This window comes from Ochotona curzoniae, unplaced genomic scaffold (genome assembly GCF_017591425.1).
Source record: "Ochotona curzoniae isolate NIBS_2020 unplaced genomic scaffold, NIBS_Ocur_1.0 contig_4105, whole genome shotgun sequence".
NCBI classification, from domain to species: Eukaryota; Metazoa; Chordata; class Mammalia; order Lagomorpha; family Ochotonidae; genus Ochotona; species Ochotona curzoniae.
In genome coordinates this window covers 7,294,769-7,313,318 of record NW_024466129.1, presented here as the reverse complement: position 1 = coordinate 7,313,318, position 18,550 = coordinate 7,294,769, and the positions used below count along the sequence as shown (strand labels likewise).

The 18,550-nt window shown below is 44.8% G+C and overlaps 1 protein-coding gene across 3 annotated transcripts in view; it reads right to left on the bottom strand.

The window, feature by feature from the left end:
* Positions 1-18,550, bottom strand: part of XPR1 (xenotropic and polytropic retrovirus receptor 1) — a 186,397-nt gene that overhangs the window by 9,562 nt on the left and 158,285 nt on the right. For all 3 annotated transcript variants that reach the window (XM_040984348.1, XM_040984350.1, XM_040984349.1), the window contains 2 exons: positions 4,197-4,363; positions 355-494 (listed from right to left, as the gene is read on the bottom strand). In XM_040984348.1, the coding sequence (XP_040840282.1) occupies positions 355-494; positions 4,197-4,363 (307 nt within the window). The remainder of the gene's footprint in view (positions 1-354; positions 495-4,196; positions 4,364-18,550) is intronic.

Genomic DNA, 18,550 nt, shown 5'->3' with positions numbered 1-18,550 from the left:
AAACTTTCTAAGAATTCACCTCAGCCCTTCAAGAAGAGTGGTCCAGCTCTGAGACCGACAGAAGCCTCAGCTTCGGAAATATAAAGGTATTTCAAAAGACTTGCAGAACACAGAATAAAATAGTATTCTGGTGTAAAATAATTTTGAAATCATGCATATGAAAGGTCTTCGAAATGCTCAACCTTTATTATGAAAAAACTATGTGTTGATTTGAGAACTTTTAGGTCACAATATAGACTTACTTTTTAATTCTATTTTCCCACCAACATGTTGCAATATCCGTGAATAATCTCTACTCTGTAAGTAGCTGGCATCAGTAGGGATTGCGGGTAAACTTTCCAGAAGTGTGCTTACCGGAAGACCTCCAGGGGGGCCAGGACGGTGGCGATGATGTCTCCAGAGTGAGGCAGTGCCACCGTGGAGGTCACTGAGATCTGGATGGTCCAAGCGAAGCGCAGTATCACGTCCTCTATGATGGCACAGTAGTAGTAGGCCTGGGAAATAACGCACAGACTGAGCAGGCTTCCCATCGTGCTTCTCAAAGCTGAACACCTCCATCAGCAAGAACATGCACAGACTGCTCACCAGTAAGCGCAGGTGCAAGAAGCACATACTATCTCTTAGGAATATTCTCATCAATTTCATTGTTTGCTTAAATGATACATTTTTTGAAGGCTTACTGAATTTGGGTGATCACTTCACAAACACACGGAGTGTACATTCCTACACTCCGACATGAGACACTGCTCTAGGCCCTGACATCCAAGCCAGACGGGGTCACTGACTGAAATATATTCTAACAGGAATCTGACAACTAATGGCTTGAGAGCTCACATTGAAAAGATAAGCATCCTTGTTAACGGTACTATTTGCCTTCTTCATTTATTTCATTCGAGAGAACAACAGACAGAGGAAAGCAGAAAGTAGGGTCCTCCCTCTGCTGACTTATTTCCCAACAGCAGGGCTGGACCCAGCCAAGCCGAGGACCAGAAAGTTCACCAGGCCTCCCACGCAGCAGGCAAGACCCCAGGAGCCTGCACAGCCATCTGCTGCCTCTCAAGAGAATGTCCACCCAGCTGGACAGCAGAGGAGGGGCTCCAGCTCAGCCACACTGACACGGGATGCATGTGACCCGGCAGCAGCCCATGTGCGGGGCCACAATACCTACCACTTGCCTAGCATTTTTACAAAATGGCAAAAAGGTTTATTTTTCTTGAAAGTCGGAGTTACAGGGAGAGAGAGAGAGACGAGAGAGAGAGAGAGAGGCAGACAGAGAGACTGATCTATGAGTACCCTTGCAAATGCTCACAAGAGCCAGAGTTGGGCCCGTCTGAAGCTGGAAGCCACGACCTTCTTCCTGGTCTCCCACTTGGGGCAGGGGCCCAAGGACTTCAGCCATCCTCCACTACGTTCTCAGGCCACCAGTAGCGAGCTGGACAGGGAGTGGGGCAGTGAGGACTCAAATCTGTGTCCATATGGACGCTGGTACCACAGAGGACTAGCACTGGGTGCCACCACAGAGGCCCCTTGCTTTGCTTTTTGACATCAGTAAATGATATTAAGCTTGGATATCAGGCGCAAGATTGAATTTAGGAAATGTGCTATTTTTACACGGGAAACCAGTGCTCAACTAATAATTCCAGGTATAAGAATTCAAAATTTAGTTATTGCCACCCAAAAGTCTTTAGGCACATTAACTGCCAGCAAACCAGAACCGTAAAGGGTGGATGTGTTTGTCTGATCTCTAGGAAATTATCTCTTTAAATGTATATATTTTAAGTCAGGAACCAGATTATTATTATTATTTTTTTTTGGTACTGAACAATAACAATGGTTTTATTCAAACTAATTTGACAAAACAGTACTAGTTATTGTTAGTGGGCTACTAATAAAAAAAATCATTGTCTCTTTGCCACTTTCTCCTTCTGTTCCCAAGAGACATTTTCAAACTTGATTTGTCCATTTTTTAATCCTCCTATGCTTAAAGAGCATTTGCGTGTTACTCTCTCTTGCAGTCTGTTTTAGACACGATCTACTGACTTCTGGGTATGATGACCGAGGCTGCCTGGGTTACTAATAGGATTTAACACATTCCTGTATCTTCCTGCTTCTACCTCCATCCTTCTAATAAAATGACAATGTAATTTTGCCAAATTTATGTTCAATATACTTATTAGTTGGCCTAACCAAAGAACTGCAATTTCATGTGCTTCTAAGTCAGTCTAGCAGCCAGTGCTGCGGCACTGTGGGTTAAGCTGCCTCCTGAAGCACAGGCATCCCATATGGATGCCAGTTGCTATTTCAGCAGTTCCCTGCTAATGTGTATGGGAAAGCAGTAGTCTAAGGGCTTGGGCCCCTGTACCCTGTACCTCCCAGTGGGAGACCTGGAAGGATCTCCTGGTTCCTGGTTTTGTCCTGGCCAAGCTCCAGACTGCTGCAAGTCATCTGAACCATTAGTTGAAAAACCTCTCTCTGCTTGTCTGTCCTACTCTCTCTGTAGCTTTCAAATAAATAAATCTTTTCTAAAAAGTCAGTCTAAAGTCACATACAATTGACCAGAAAGGGACTTAACGTTACCAAAGACATGAATGAGTTTTGGGAGAACACCACTTAACCAATTCAGGAAAGTCTGAGGCTGCAGATAACCAGCATGGCTCCAGTGCCTGGGGTGTCATGCTCAAAATCGTGCATTATTAATCACTAACACCAAATTCTGTTCTGTAAAGACTGCATCAAAGGTGGGGGCCAGGCTGAAGTCAGGCATCTGGAATTCCAGCTAGGTCTCCCACATCAGTGGTAGCAGCCAACACATCGGGGCCATCTTCCATTGCTCGCCTAGGTGCATTAGCAGGAAGCTGGGTCAGAAGTGGAGCAGCTGGGACGCGTATCAGCACCACAGAAGAGAGCCCCGGTGCACAGGCAATGGTTTAATCCGCTATGCCACAACACTGGCCCCTAGGAACTGATTTTAAGATTCAGATAGCTGTGCTTTTAGTTTTTGTCTTAATTTTTGAGAATTACTTCAGTTCTCATATATCGGTACCCACTGGAACTGGGCCAGGCTGAAGGAAGGAGTCTGGAACTCCACGTAGGCCTCCCTCATGGTGGCAGAGACCCAACTACTCGGGCCATCACCTGCTGTCTCTTAGGGCACATCAGCAGCAAGCTTGACAAGGGAACACAGCGAGTACTCAATATGGGATGTGGGGGTCCTACACAGCGTCTTAGCTTTGCCTACCCAATGTGTTCTTAATCTTTAATAAAGGTTCAAGAGAATTCAGAAATGGTTTCTTTACTTTGCAGGCCAAATCGTATTCTACTATTTCCATTTTTTAACATGAATAGAAGGGGGCTGGCATTGTGGTGCAGTGGGTTAGGCTTCTGTCCACGATGCTTGGCGTCGCATGTTAGAACCAGTTCTGGTCCAGCTCCCTGTTACTGGCCTAAGAAAGCAGCAGAGGATGGCAGAGGTCCTAAAGTCCCAACACCCACAAAGGAGACTAGGAAGCAGCTCCTGGCGTTGGACCATCCTAACTCCAGCTGTTACAGTCACCTGGGGAATGAGGCAGAGGAGGGACTGTCTCTCTCTCTACCCTGAAAAAAAAATTCTACCTTAGAAAAACCCTTACTCATTGGGTCAGCACTACGCGGCCCACACGTCAGGGACTGTGAGCACAGTGGCAGCTACGGTGACATCAACAGAGAGCAGAAGACTCCGCTGCAACTGCTGAGGGAAGGAATGAGCGGCTAAGTGCAGGAAACACAAAGGCTTCCTGGGGTAGCCACACACACCGGCCTGGAGACAGCAGGAACGGGACTTTACAAAGATGACAAAAAGGGAGCATCGTGCAGAGAGAACTCCATGTTCAGGATAAATCTCAAATCTCAAAGCTACCTACTTTCCACAGAGTATTTCTAACACCGTGTTGCAGTTTATTTACCCACTCAGAACATAGTTTAAGTTCTCCCTGGGGACCAGAATTTTACTTTGCTTTTATTTCCTATCATGCTTAACATACAGTAGATATTTAATCCATGTTTGCTGGCTGAATGTATAATTCATATTCTTGGTAATTATTTGCCTATTAGTACTGGGCTAAATATAATGAGAGACTGAATTTGTACTGCAGTACAATTTAGTTGCTGATAAAAATCTTTCTTAAGCAAACAAACAAACAAACATTCTTTGCACATACTTTTTGGGGGTACACAATCTCTTCCCGGAGAAAAGTATTCTCTCCAGCATTCTTGTCGAAGAGACCCCAGTCCATCTTCAGGTCCCAGATGAGGGTGTAGCAGGAGCTGATGACGCAGAAGACGATCCACAGGTAAAAGAAGACCTTGGTGTCGGCGTGCTCTCGCTCTGCAGGGGGAAGCGGCTGTGGTCAGAGGTCAGCAAAGCACACTCTGCAGAGCCCCACGGGGAAGGGGCTCGCTCAGGAAATCTTAGGATGGTTTCTCTGACGTCCAAATTAAACATCACACATATACTGAGTGCACAGTACTTACATGAATATGCTTTTGGAGACTTTACAGTTTCTAGGCTGAGTGCATAAAAATTCAAACAATTACAATGGAGAGTTTCAAAAAATATCTGCTTGGGCCTGGCGTGGGGGCGCAGTGGTTAAGGTCCTCGCCTTGCACGCCCGGGATCCCATATGGGCGCCGGTTCTAATCCTGGTGGCCCTGCTTCCCATCCAGCATCTTGCCTGTGGCCCGGGAAAGCAGTCGAGGACAGCCCAAAGCTTTGGGACCCTGCACCCAAGTGGGAGACCCGGAAGAGGCTCCTGGCTTCGGCTCGGCATAGCATCGGCCGTTGCGCTCACCTGGGGAGTGAATCATCGGACGGAAGATCTTCCTCTCTGTCTCTCCTCTCTGTATATCCTCCTTTCCAATAAAAATAACTCTTAAAAAAAAAATCTGCTTGATTGGAAGGGGCGGAAAAGACACGGGAGGAAGAGAGGAGCAAAGAGACTCTTCCGCCTGCTGGTCCACTCCCCAGGGGCCAGCGATGGCCAGCACCTGGCCAGGCTAAAGCGAGGCGTTTCCTCTGGGCGTCCCCCAAGGGGGGGCAGGGCCCAACAGGTAGGCTGTGTTCTGTTCTGCCCAGGCCTTTAGCTAAGAGCTGGCCTGGAAGTGGAGCAGTCAGGATGCAAGCTGGTGCCATCCAAGAAGGCAGAAACCACGGGGTGGTGACTGTAGCCGCTCTCCAGCACTGGATGCTGGAGGTTTGATATGATATTTAAAACTGGCATTCTAACTTTTGGCCATCAGGTGGCAGTTTAGGGTAAAAGATGAAAAATGAGTGAAAAACCACTTCCAAGAACTGTGCTGTTTTGAGATGCTGGAGTGCATTTCCTTCCTACGCCTGGATCCTGCTAACACTTACCGTGGAGGCGGTCACAGAATGTCAAGTCTACATAAAAGGACAGAAAGGCACAGACTCAGGAGGAGTTCCCCTTAAAGACCAGTGAAAGCAAAAGTCTCGGCTCACAAAGTCTAACTTTTTTGATTCTTTCAAAGATCATTTGTTGCTGATACAAAAGCCTACTTTGGTTTTGTAGTGGAAGCACAATGACTTATCTTTACATAATTTCCCATTATTCTTAAGTGAAAAAAAACTCTAATAAAAAATTTTTTGGTAAGTTCCAGAGTCAGACACAACGTCTGAGTGCTCCAGGTACAGGAGACGGGTGTGTGTTTGCTAATACAACTCTGAGTCATCAAGGCAAAATGGACACAGGATCTAATTTTAAAAGTTTATATTCCAATAAAGTTTTTAAGTTTCTCAAAGTTAGAGAAAGCAACAAGTCTGCGATGCTGTCTGTAACCCTTCCTGCCAACGCAAACCTTTATAATCTAGTGAACAAAACAGAATTTTGTTGTTGACAACACAATTTAGGTCAGAATGAGGCATAAACAAAAGCACTATGAGAACACCAAGAGGAATGGGGCTGTTTCTCACAGAGGGAGCTAAAAGGAAGCAGTATTTGAGTCGTCTCTGGAAAAACAAATACGCACTACAGCAGGCAGACGAGTAAGGTCACTGACGGCTAAGGGACACGGCGGGAAGGCCTGGGGGCCGGCAGAGCACAGGGTGCTGTGGAAAGCTCGAAGCCGTCGGCATGTCATGTAGGTGACACACAGAGAACGCAAGGGACTGGCTCTGATCGGAAACGACGTTAGAAAAGAGTCACAGGTCTGACTGCCTCGTGCCTCAGGATTAGATCCATATTTACAAAAAATAACTGGGCACTGGCAGGCATTTGTTTCTGCATTACTTACTTGGTTAGAAAAAACAGACACTTCATAATTCCAGTGTTGTGTCAGAATCAGCTTCAGAGAGCTGATTTGTTAAATGTTCAGAAATTCTGAAAACTGGTTGTTTAAAAGTCATTAAAAATTTAGTTACATAAAATTTATTTTCAGCTATATTAAAAACAAGCATTAGAAATTCACTATCTCCCACTTGTTTTGCTATTATTCTTATTTGCTATTTTATTATTTTGCTACATTATAGATGCAGGATATCATATATGATGCTATGCTACTGTGTATCTTTTCCCAACTCCATACTCAATATTCTCATCTTTGGAGCTTAACCCTGCCTGTGGTGGAAATTATTACAACACTGAAGTCTGCAAACACAACAAATCAGCCCTCAATCCCCATTCTCACTTAACACGTGGTTCATTAAAACACTAGAGACCACAAATAGCCAAAATTATCCTGAAGAATAAAAATCAAGCTGGAGGAATCACAATTCCAGCCCTCCAGACTTACTACAGAGCAGTGGTCATCAAAACAGTCTGGTACTGGTACAGAAACAAAGATCAATGCAACAGAACAGAAACACCAGAAGGGAGCCCACACATGGGAGCCAACTAATCTTTGACAAGAAAACTGAAAACAATCCAGGAAAAAAGCCTGGTCTATTCAACAAATGCTGTTGGGACAACTGGATAGCAGCATGCAGAATTAAGAGGCAGGACCTACACCTGTCACACTACACAAACGTCAGCTTTAAATGGATCAAGAACCTGAATCTACTCCCAGAAACCATCAAACTATTAAAGGAAAACATAGGAAATACTCCACAGGAAATGGGAATGGGGAAAGTCTTCTTCAAAAAGATTCCAAAAGCAAAGGCAGTCAAAGGCAAAATAAATAAATGGGACTACATCAAACTAAAAAGCTTCTGTAGGGAAAAGGAAACAATCAACAAAGTGAAGAAGTGATCAACAGATGGGAGAAAACGTTTGCACACTACACAAGTGATAGGGGATGAATATTCAGGATTTACAAAGAAACCCAGGAAAAAAACAAACCTGTGAAGAAATGGGCAAAGGAATTTAACAGATGCTTTTCAAAAGAACAGATTCAAATGGCTAACAGACATATGAAAAGATGCTCAAGCCCCCTAGTCATCAGAGAGAAACAAATGAAAACCACCTTGAGGTTCCACCTAACTCCAGTGTGATTGGTCTACATTCAACTCTACTAACAACACCTGCTGGTGTGCATGTGGGGAGAAAGGCACCCTCCTTCACTGCTGGTGGGAGTGTAGGCTCATACAACCACTGTGGAAATCAGTATGGACAATGCTTAGAGAATTCCAAATAAACTTGCCATATACTCAGCAATCCTGCTCCTAGGACTATACCCAAAGGAAATGAAAACTGCATATGAGAAGGGGATCTGTACTCCTATATTTCAGGAAGCACAATCTATAATAGCAAAGACATGGAAACAATCCAGATGACCATCCAAAGAGGAGTAAATAAAGAAACTGTGGTGTATCTACTCTGTGGAATATTACACAGCCATTAAAAAGAATGAAATTATACCACTTGCAACTAGATGGTCCCAACTAGAGACCATTATAGTCCATGAAATACGTCAACTCCCAAAGGATAAACACCATATGTTCTAATGTAAAGAGACCATCATGCAAATTGAAATGTATAGTGATGAAGTAATTGAGACTATCAAATACAGATGTGAAGACACAATGCAATATGCATCCCTACTTCCAAATCCAAGATGGACTCCCAATGAAACTGTTGGACATGTCTAGACAATGGGATGCTGGACTGTCTGACATGGCCTGTACCAGCAATGTTAAGGCACACTTAAGTAACAGACTGATGGAATTATAACATCCCATGAAGGACTATACTATTGTAACAATATGGGAAAATCAGTTGGGGGTGGGCATTGGAAGGGAGAAATCCCAGACTGTACAGAACCATACAACTCAAAATTTCAAAAAAAATCTTAACCAGTGCAGGACTACTTCTCTTGGAAGCCCAATGTAGGGGAAAAAAACGTTATGTAATTCTTGAAATTTTATTTATTTATTTATTTATTTGTTTGTTTGTTTGTTTATAAGAAAAGATAGAGACTAGAGAGAGAGCAAGAGAGAGATCTTCCATGCACTGGTTCCTTCCCCCAAATGGTTGCAATTGCCAGAGCTGGGCTGATCTGAAGCCAAGAGCTTCCTCTGGATCTCCCATATGAGCCCAGGCAAACAAGGAATTGAACCATCAAAAGTAAATTGGGTTAAATATTTGGAATAATACATTGCGTCATAGAAAATCTCAATTTAAAAGGCCTCTGACTTTCTTGGCACTGTTGGATATGTTCCTGATTTCTGTGTACAGTTGGATATGTCCGACAGTTTTACTTCATTTTGTACTGTGCTACAGTACGGCTAAGGAGGATCATTCAGGACTTAGCATCGTGGCTTCATTTAAAAAGTTGCTTTAAATTTGCCTAAGGTTTAATAAAGCAAATTCAGCAACGTAATAAAATTCATTAACTCTCTAATGGTTCCAAAATAGGATCAACTTAAAGACATAAAGACAAGCAACTGAACTAGAAATTGTAACAGCAGCTCTTTTTAAAATTGAAACTTTTGAATGTGATAAGCACTTCTAAGTATTATTTCATTTCGTTTTCTCAACAGTTAAGATTTCACCTTATAAGCTAATAAAAGTGAGACTAGAGTAATATTTAGTAGGAAATAACAAAACAAATATTTCCCCAGTGACTATTGTAATATCAAGTCTTCTTACTGAAAGTTAATTGTCTTTTCTTCTCTGCTAACTACTAAAGAAATGACTTTATAAAAGGATATGGAGAAAGAAAAAAAGTTAAAATAATGTAATGAAAAGTAATGTGTTAATTTCAGGTAGTAGAGGCACAGTATAATTCCTGTGCTTACATTGTAAATTTTAAAATGACAGTGAATCAAATGCTCCCTCTCTCCTAAAGTGACTTATTCCTGTGAAATCTCTAGAAGCCATACCTGAGGATTCGGTACATTTACATAAACAACTATTCCCGCAGGGCGTTTCTGAGAGAGAGTGTGCTGTTTCATGGTTTGGACCTCCCAGACCATTCTTGGAACCCATCTGGTCCAGGAATGCTGGATTGGGGTCTCATTTTAATGACTACCCTTCTTTGATCTTTCCCATCTCCCAAACGAAGAACACTTCTCCGTGACATCATCTGCCTTCATTGGTATTCAGGACACTGTGCAAACATATTATCACTTTAGGCAAGCAATTAAATCTTATTCTCTCTTGGCTAGTCCTGCCAGGCCTTTTAGTGATGTTCACAATCATAGAAAATCAACTCATTGCTATTCCAGCCTAAGCTTTCATTCTTTACATGCCTGCCATATCAGAAGCAAAATTCACAATGGAAATATTTACAGTAATGGTATCTCATTAAATTAGGAAAATAAACAGGTCAGACATAATTCCCAAAGACCAAATCTAGAGAGGTGATATAATTACAAGCTATAATTAAGTTAGCATCCAGCAAATTCTAGCTTTATTCCTAACTCCAATTGAAAAATTAAACCGGGGCTCGGTGCGGTGGTGCAGTAGTTAAGGTCCTTGCCTTGCATGCCCGGGATCCCATATGGGTGCCGGTTCTATTCTGGCAGCCCCGCTTCCCGTCCAGCTCCCTGCCTGTGGCCCGGGAAAGCAGTCGAGGACAGCCCAAAGCTTTGGGACCCTGCACCCGTGTGGGAGACCCGGAAGAGGCTCCTGGCTTCAGATCGGCATAGTATTGGCCGTTGTACTCACTTGGGGAGTGAATCATCCATCGGACAGAAGATCTTCCTCTCTGTCTCTCCTCTCTGTATATCTGCCTTTTCAATAAAAAAAATAATAATAAAAATAAATCTTTAAAAAAAATAAAAAAAAAACCTAAACCACTGAATTATGAGGTTAGTGTTACTTTCTACACAGAAAGTATCTGACTTTTGTTGGTTCAGATAATGACTTTTTAACTCCACAGGAGTGAAGTGACAAAGCCATCCACATTCCGCAGGGAACCGTAACTTCAAATGATGACTCTTGAGTCCTGGATCAGCAACCTGCAGTACAACACCATCCTACAAAACGTATCACTACCATGCTGACTCCGAGCAGGGCAGGGAGCTGCACCTCCTGGTCAGCCACCCAACTGCAAGGGGGAACCACCCTCTCCTGCCAGGGCAGCGTGCTGCGACGCCGTGATGTTTGGCAAGTCAAATGTATGAATACACTTCCAACTTAGTGCACTTTCACTAGGTTTGCCTATCATAAGTTGAACATCTGTTAGCTATTCCCCAGGTCTTCAGCGTGTTCTAGGCAGACAAGATCTTCTCATCCTCATTTTGTGGTTGGAGGACAGTTAATATGCAGAAAGATAACTGGGTTTGAAGTTAAGACATGTGGATTTGAATCCAAACTCTATAACTATGAAACATTTCAATTCCTTAAGACAAGTCAGACACAAATGGAACTCACTACACCTGAGGACAAGTGGGGGAGCCAGGAACAGAAATCCTCATCTGAGGATTTTTTTTTTTCTTTATGAAGACTTTAATTTTCTTTTATTGAAAAGGCAGATTTACAGAGAGAAGGAGATAAAGTGGCCCCAACGGCCGGAGCTGAGCCAGTGGGCCGTCCTTGACTGCTTTCCTAGGCCACAAGCAGGGAGCTACATGAAAAGTGGAGCAGCCAGAACACGAACTGGCACCTGCGTGGGATCCTGGCATGTGCAGTACATGGATTTATCCACTGAGCCATCCTGCTCGGACCACCAGGAACTTTTTGTACTAGAAAGCATTGCTTTCTATGTCCATCTGACCAGAAAATGGAGACACAGCTCCACAAAACATTAAATAACAATAAAAGTATTTCTAAATAGTGTGGACAAATGAAACAAAAGTTACATTTACAAAGACAGGAAGTGGTTATCTCACTTGAGAGAAGTTAATGTTAAAGGGATTCGCTGTAAACTTCCTGTATATAAGTTCACCTTTGTAGTGATATGAATATACATATCAGTGTCTCACCTACATAATTAGAAACAAGAGACAGGAAGAAAGTAGGCTAAGGAAAAGGTGTCAGAACGGTGATATAGCAAATTATTTACATAATATTTTAATTCCACAAACATTTCTTGAAGACATCCTTTAAGCTGCACTACTTGTTATCAGACACAGTGCTTTAGATTGGCTCCCAGGAGAAATCTGCTTGCCCATATGTCCAACAAACATACACCAACTGTCTACTCGCTAACTTACGTATGTATATTCTAGGGAATGGACTGTAAGAATAATTAAGTCTAAAAGAAGAGAAGTAATGTAAGCACAAAAATGTGGGAGTACAATTGTAGAACTGTGGAGAGAAGGGGTCTGGAGTCAGGCTTCCTGGAAAGAAGACTTGGGCTCAGTCTTGAAAGGACTACAGTAAAGCAGGTTTAGGGGGCAAAGAGAACCACTTTAACCAGAACATGAACTAATTATTCATTCAACAAAGAGTACCTGCTACTTAGCTTTTACTATTCTAGGTGCCAGGTGCATGACGATGGTTCTTAGTAACAGACGTGTGGATTTCCTGCCTCACCGAACTTCCTGGTTGGCAGGGGGAGACAATTACCAGACTCAACAACTAAGTGATCTCAGACACCAGAAAGCCAAAGAGTTACTAAGGTGAGTGTTGGGGTCCTGTGGGTTAGAATACCGCTTAAGTCACGCACATACCTTCTCAGGATGCCTGCTTGAGTGCAGTCTCCCTGGGTTTCAAACGTTCCTGTCAAAACACGTGGGAAGGCAGTGGACGATGGTCCACGTGCTCCAGCCTGCTGTCCATTGCAGGAAGCCTAGATGGAATTCCTGGCTTTGGCCTGACCCAGTCTTTGCTGATATGCCCATTTGAGAATGAGCAGATAGAAGACAGACCTTCCTGACCCTGGCTTGCTTGCTCACTCACACTTGCTCTCTCTCTCTCCCTGTCCCTCTATTCCAGAAGGACCATTGGTTAGACCTGTAGGGAGATAGCTGACTGAGAGAGGACGTTGGGAAGCCTTGCCAGTGTGGAGCCATGGCCTGCTGCCATCCTGCCAGGAAGGCTCCAGGAGTGCTGATATGGAAATGCACAGGCCAGGAGCTCCCTAACCCTCAGGTTTGGATAACAGATCAAGGCAGAGGTGCAGGAACTCCCATGGCCTCAAGTCAACTCCCTTTGGCTGCTGATGTGTAAATTCCTCATGCCCTCCTCCCTTATGCTCCTTGGCTCTTAGACTTTCTAAGTCTGATGCTGTTAAATCAACTTTGGCTACTGACCAGCAGCCAGCAGTCCACGTGCATTATTGTCAGCTCTGTGCACCAAACACACAGCTGTCGGACAGCGAACACTCTACCACTGAACAACAAACCAAAAAAGAAGAAGAAAGAAAAGGATAGAGTCAGTTTCATTTGGATATGATGACCTTGAGATACCAATGAGACACTAAGGCAGAACATGCCCAGAAAAAATGCTAATAAGACTATGATTGGAATTTTAATAAAATCAAGACTGAGGAGTCTTAGAGACACTGGCTAAAATCACTTTGGAACCACAAAAAGAAAAACTCCTATGAGAAGGACAAGGACACAGAAACGGGAGGTCTGCATCTATGAAAGGCATCACAGAGGACAACCATGGCTGTGCTCATCCTTCCACGCTTCTTACACCAAATCCAAACACACAGAGATGAAGCCCTCACGGGACAGGTCCTCTTACTCCTTTGAAAGTACCAATTCAGGGGCAAGTGTTGTGGCATGTTTTTACACTATCACTCGGGATGCCTGCATTTCCCATGAGAGTGCCGTGGCCAGGGCCTGCCTGCTTCAGGGCCAACGTCCTCCGAATGCACCCCGGAAGCAGCAGAAGACACCTAAGGGTTTGGGTTTCTGCCACCCTTGTGGGAGACCCAGTTGGAATCCTGGGCTCCTGGCTTCAGCCAGGTATCTAGGGGGCGGTGGGGAGGGGGAGCCAGTAGCTGGATGGAAGTCAGTTCTCTCGCTCTGCCTTTGCAAAAAGAGTATCAATTTTAATCCTGTACTGGTATACAATTTCAAGACTTACAACTTTTTTTTTTTTTGCTAAACTAAATATTTGCTAAAAAGTTTTTTCTTATTTTCATTTTATCTGAAAGGCAGAGACAAAGATCCTCCACCCACTAGTTTCCTGGCGGCATGTCGTCAGTATCCACTCGGTCAAGATAAAGCCCTCACCTGCTGTCGCTCAGTGTGCATGCAACTGGCAGGAAGTGGATTCAGAGGCAGGAAACCCAGGATATCAATAAGGCACTCTGATATGGCATGTGGGTACCCCAATTAATCACTGCACCAAATGTATGTCCCTGTGAAAATGTCTTCGTTGTTTTACAAAATGATGGATGGAGAGAGTGAGGAGAAATGACTGTTCTGAGATACGTTAGTGGGAAAGAGAAAACAGATTAGACTAGATGTCTAACTGAGGCAAGGAAGTCTTAGGTGTGAGAGTCTTTGTGTTCATGCCTGTCCAGAGGTCACTCTCCTTAGCAGACAGAGGCACTCATGTACACGTGCAGTTCCCACCTGCTCGTTCACTCTCCGAGGTGCTCACGAGCCAGGAGCCCAGAACCTCAATCCAGGTATTTTGTATGGGTGAGAGAACCAATCGCTGAGTCCTACCAGGCAACTGCTGAATATGCCGAGGTTCCAGCATCTTACAGGCACTGGTTTGCATTCTGGCTGCTCCACTTCTGATCTAGCTGCTCAAGGCCTGCACAAACAGTGGAGGGAGACCCAAGGAGACCCAAGGAGACCCAAGAGCTCAGCATCTGCTGCCTGGGAGACCCAGACGAGGAGAAGGGCTCCTGCCTTGCTGGGGCTCCGGCCTCTATGCTGCAGCCGTTTGGGAAGTGAGCCAGCGGACGGAGGACCTCTATCCATCCCGTGCCCTCTGTAACTCTGCTTCTCAAATAAATAAATAAACCTTTTCAAAAATGCATTTGTTAAGTTGAATTGAGGGAAACTTTTATATCTTCTATACCTTATTCATCTTTTAAAAAATGGAAAAGGTGACCTAGTTTCTGGGCAGCCTATACATGTAAATACATGAAAATATATCTAAGCTTTAGTGTGAAAGTGATAACATACTGTTTTGTGAAAGCTAAGAATAAATAAAAGCAAACCCTTTATGATGCCCTCTGTGCCGTTCAGGCACAACTTTCTATGGCATATTTCTGGCATTCTTAGTTTTCACCATTTAGAACAAAACACAGTGGAACACTTTAAATCCCAGTGCCATATTGATTCTTGACAAGCTGCTACTTTCTGTGTAACTAATGTTTTCATCTCCAGTTCTGTAAATGCAGAAAGGGGTCTGCAGCCATGAGGGAGACCCGGAAGAGGCTCCAGCCTCCTGGCTTCAGATCGGCTCAGCTCTGACTGTTGTGGCCACAAGAGTAAATCAGCGGGCAGAAGATATTCCTCTCTACTTCTCCTCTCTGTATATCTGACTTTGTAATAAAAATTTAAAAAGAAATCTTTTAAAAAAAAAAACAATGCACATGGTCTCGGGCCACTTTCAGATAAAGGTAAACTAGGAATTTTCCAGCAGACCTGTCTTAAAAAGAATTGCTACACTTCTCAACACAGAGAGAAAATAATCAAGAAGAACCAAAACGTAAGTTAAAAATTGAACTTAAAAAAAATAAAGTTAAATTTTAAATCACGCTGGGTTGTTGAAGCAAAAATAATCACCACTGCCTGACATGCTTCTAATATATGTAGAGGAAATTCTTCAGACTACTGCATTATAAATGCAGGGGACGGGGCAGAGTGTGTAAAAAGATGCAGAGGGAAGGCAGGTTTAAGTCACTAGTGAAATTATGATATTCATTATGTTCATACGCTGCAGTTCTTAGAGGACTCACTCAGAAAGACACACAAAGACATGCAATTAAAAACACTAGAGACTAGAGGGGTTGGAGGGCTGGGCACACAGACAGGAGCCCTCTCCCTGACAAAACGCTTCTGGCTGGTCGTGCAGGGGGGACCCCTCACTTCGACTATCTGCTTCTGGCTGGTCGTGCAGTGGCTCGGCCGATCTTGGCGCGGGAAGCCAGAGCACCCATTGGGCGCCAGGTTCTGTCTGCTGGCTGCCCGCCAATGAGCTCTGGGGATTTAGGGGTGAAAAACTACTGCCTAGGGAAATCCATGGATAAGGCCACAATATGTGTAGGTTAGGAATGAATCCCAAGGGACACCAGACAACAGGGCCACTATACTTGCCAGTAAGTGACAGAACTGAGACCTGGTGGTTTGGAGGGGAGAGACTGGAAGAACTGTATGGGTCAGACTGATTGACCAGCCCACAAGGGAGTCCTGAGATGGGCTTGTTAGCACAGAGCATCGCTCACCACCACATGCCAGCGCACATGCAAGCTATGCCTGGGGGCCTGTCTGGCAGAGCTAGATTCCAGTACCTGACTGAGTGTCAGAACAGGGGATGGGTCACATCAGATACGGCCATGACACTAACCAGCACGCAAGAGAACAAGGTCCAGGGGTAGATTCCATGGGGATAAGTGGGCCCAACCCTGTGGAAATACAAGTTCCACTGGTTAACTCAAGAGTTGGGGTGGTGATGGGCTGAACTAAGTGTGAACATGGAACTTGTCAACACTCACAGCTACTAGGGCCAAGAACAGGCTGGGCAGATCCAAGCTGCGGTACCTACATGTACATCCTAAAATAGGGTGTGGGGCAGGCTGGCCTGCCTGCAACATCCACCAGCTCATACAAAGGACAAGATGGAGGGGCAGGCTATGCTGGGCAAGGGCTTAACACCTGCTGGCACATGTGAGATCTGGGAGTGGGCCAAGTGGGGGAACCTGGGAAACTCCTCTACGGGATCATAGCTCCCACTAGTGAGCATGTGGTCCAGACCTGGGGGTTGGGTGGGTTAGGCAAGCTGGGCAAGGCAGCCCCATCCATTGGCAAGTGTGTGGGTTGGTTTTGGAAGGGGGTGGACTGGGCAGGGCTGAGCAAACCTTAGCCCACTGGCAAGTGCAGAAACCAGGCTGGAGCACAGGTCATGCTGGGATAGGGTATCACATATACTGGTTTACATGAGCCAGGGATGGGAGCAGACTGAGCAGGGCCAGCTTGTAAAACCTGCCAGCAAGAGTTGAGATTCGGGACTGACTAGGTCAGGCCAGCCTGCAGTATTTGAAGGCAAAGGCTAAGACAGATGTGGGGGCTATGCCAGGCCAGGTCAGAGGAACCACTGGCATACTTAAGGTCTGTGGTTGGGAACAGGTTTGGTTGGGGGAACTAAGAAGATGCACTGACTGGGGTGTGATTCCCATTGGTGAGTGCAAGGGTCAGGATAGGGGCTGCAGTCTAGCCTGCATATGGCTGCAGAATCCCTCGGCATGTGTGTGGGTTGGGTCTGGGATGCGCCAGACTGGACTAGACTCCAGCCCCCTTGGTGCTCGTGAGAACCAGCGTGGATGTAGGACAGGCTAGGCAAGGTCTCTGCCCTGCTGAGCTCTGCATGAGCTGTGTCCATGGGTGTAGACCAGGCTTGGCTGGGCTGTAGTACCCAACAACAAGAACCAGAATGGGTGAAGGCCAGTGAGGAAAGGACACTGTTCCTGTGGGATAGGAGATGTCTGTACTAAGCAGGGCTGGCCGATGGCCCCACTGGTGTGTGCGAGATCTAGCATGGGAGAAATCCTGATGGAAGAGCTTGGGTAACTCCTCTGTCGGGACATACTCCCTGCAGGTGAGTGTTAGAACAAAGATGGGGAGCAGCCCAGATCAGGCCAAAATACGGTACCCATCAGGATACATTTGGCCCAGGTTGGGGGCTGGCCAGGCTAGGTCAGTTCAAATCATCTGCTGACAAATCTGAGCGTCAGAATGTAGCGTGGGGTCTGGCCGGGTTGGGGCGCAATAGCAGTCAGTCCACAGCAGGGCCAGAACTTGGGGCTGGAGGCCTGGGCTAGGTCATAGCACCCACTAGCGTGAGCTGGAACTGGGGGTAGGCCAGGCCTTGTCAGGCTACAGCACCCACTGGCAAATGCCAAGGTTGGGCAGGCTGGACCACAGCGCCCAAACAGCACATGTGAATCTTAGAGAACACTTTCCTCAACGATCGTAGGTAGCATGGAAGGAATCCAAAACATAACTACGACGGACAAATCTCCAAACACTCATAAACTAAACAACACGGTACTATGTAATCCACCAATCAATGAGAAACTCTCAAGGCAATTTAAAAATGCACCCAATTAAGTGAAAATAAAATAAAACATATCACTTTCATGGGACACAGCCAAGATCGTGCTGAGGGAAATAGAACGCATCATACAAACGTGCACATTACATGCACAATTAATCACATACTTTAGAAAAGATGAGAAGTCTAAATCAAAAAACTAAGGTCTCGCCTTGGAAACCTAAGGGAAAAAACCAGCAAAATAAACCCAAGGCTAGCAGCATGGATCAGCAGAGCTAACATCAGAAACCAATTCAACTGAAGGGAGAAAAATCAACACACCCAAGAGCTGTTTTCTTGAAAATGTTAATAAAATTGACAAATTTCTGGTACAACTGACAAAAAAAAATTACCAATATTAGGAATGAAATAAAGGATATCATTACAGACCCTGACGACATCACAAAGCTCACGAGACACTCAGTACCGAGCAGGAGATGTGGCTGCTGGACCCTGGACTTCTAGGCTGCAAAACCTGCAGATAAGTTCATCTCTTCCTTATACAGAACCAACCCTCAGATATTTTTACACTTGATCTTAGCCCTCCTCCCTGAATGCCTCAGGCTTCCCGGTTCCTAGTTTTGTATTGGCTCAGCTCTGGTCATTTTGGCTATTTGAGGAATGAACCAGTGGATGCAAGCTTCTTCTCTTTGGAAATCTGCCCTTCAAAAAAAAAAAATAAATAAATGAATGAATCTTTAAAGAAAAAAAAAAAAGTGGGGCAGCCTGAACCTGAATCCCCCCATATGGGGCGCCAGTGTCATCGGAAGTAGTTTAACCTGTGTCACCACAATGCCAAACCCAAATCCAAAATTTTAAAAAAGGTTTATTTTAATTGGAAAGGCAGATATATAGCGAGGAGGAGAGATAGAGAGGAAGATCTTCTGTCTGATGGTTCACTCCCCAAGCGGCCACAATGGCTGGAGCTGAGCCAATCCGAAGCCAGAAGC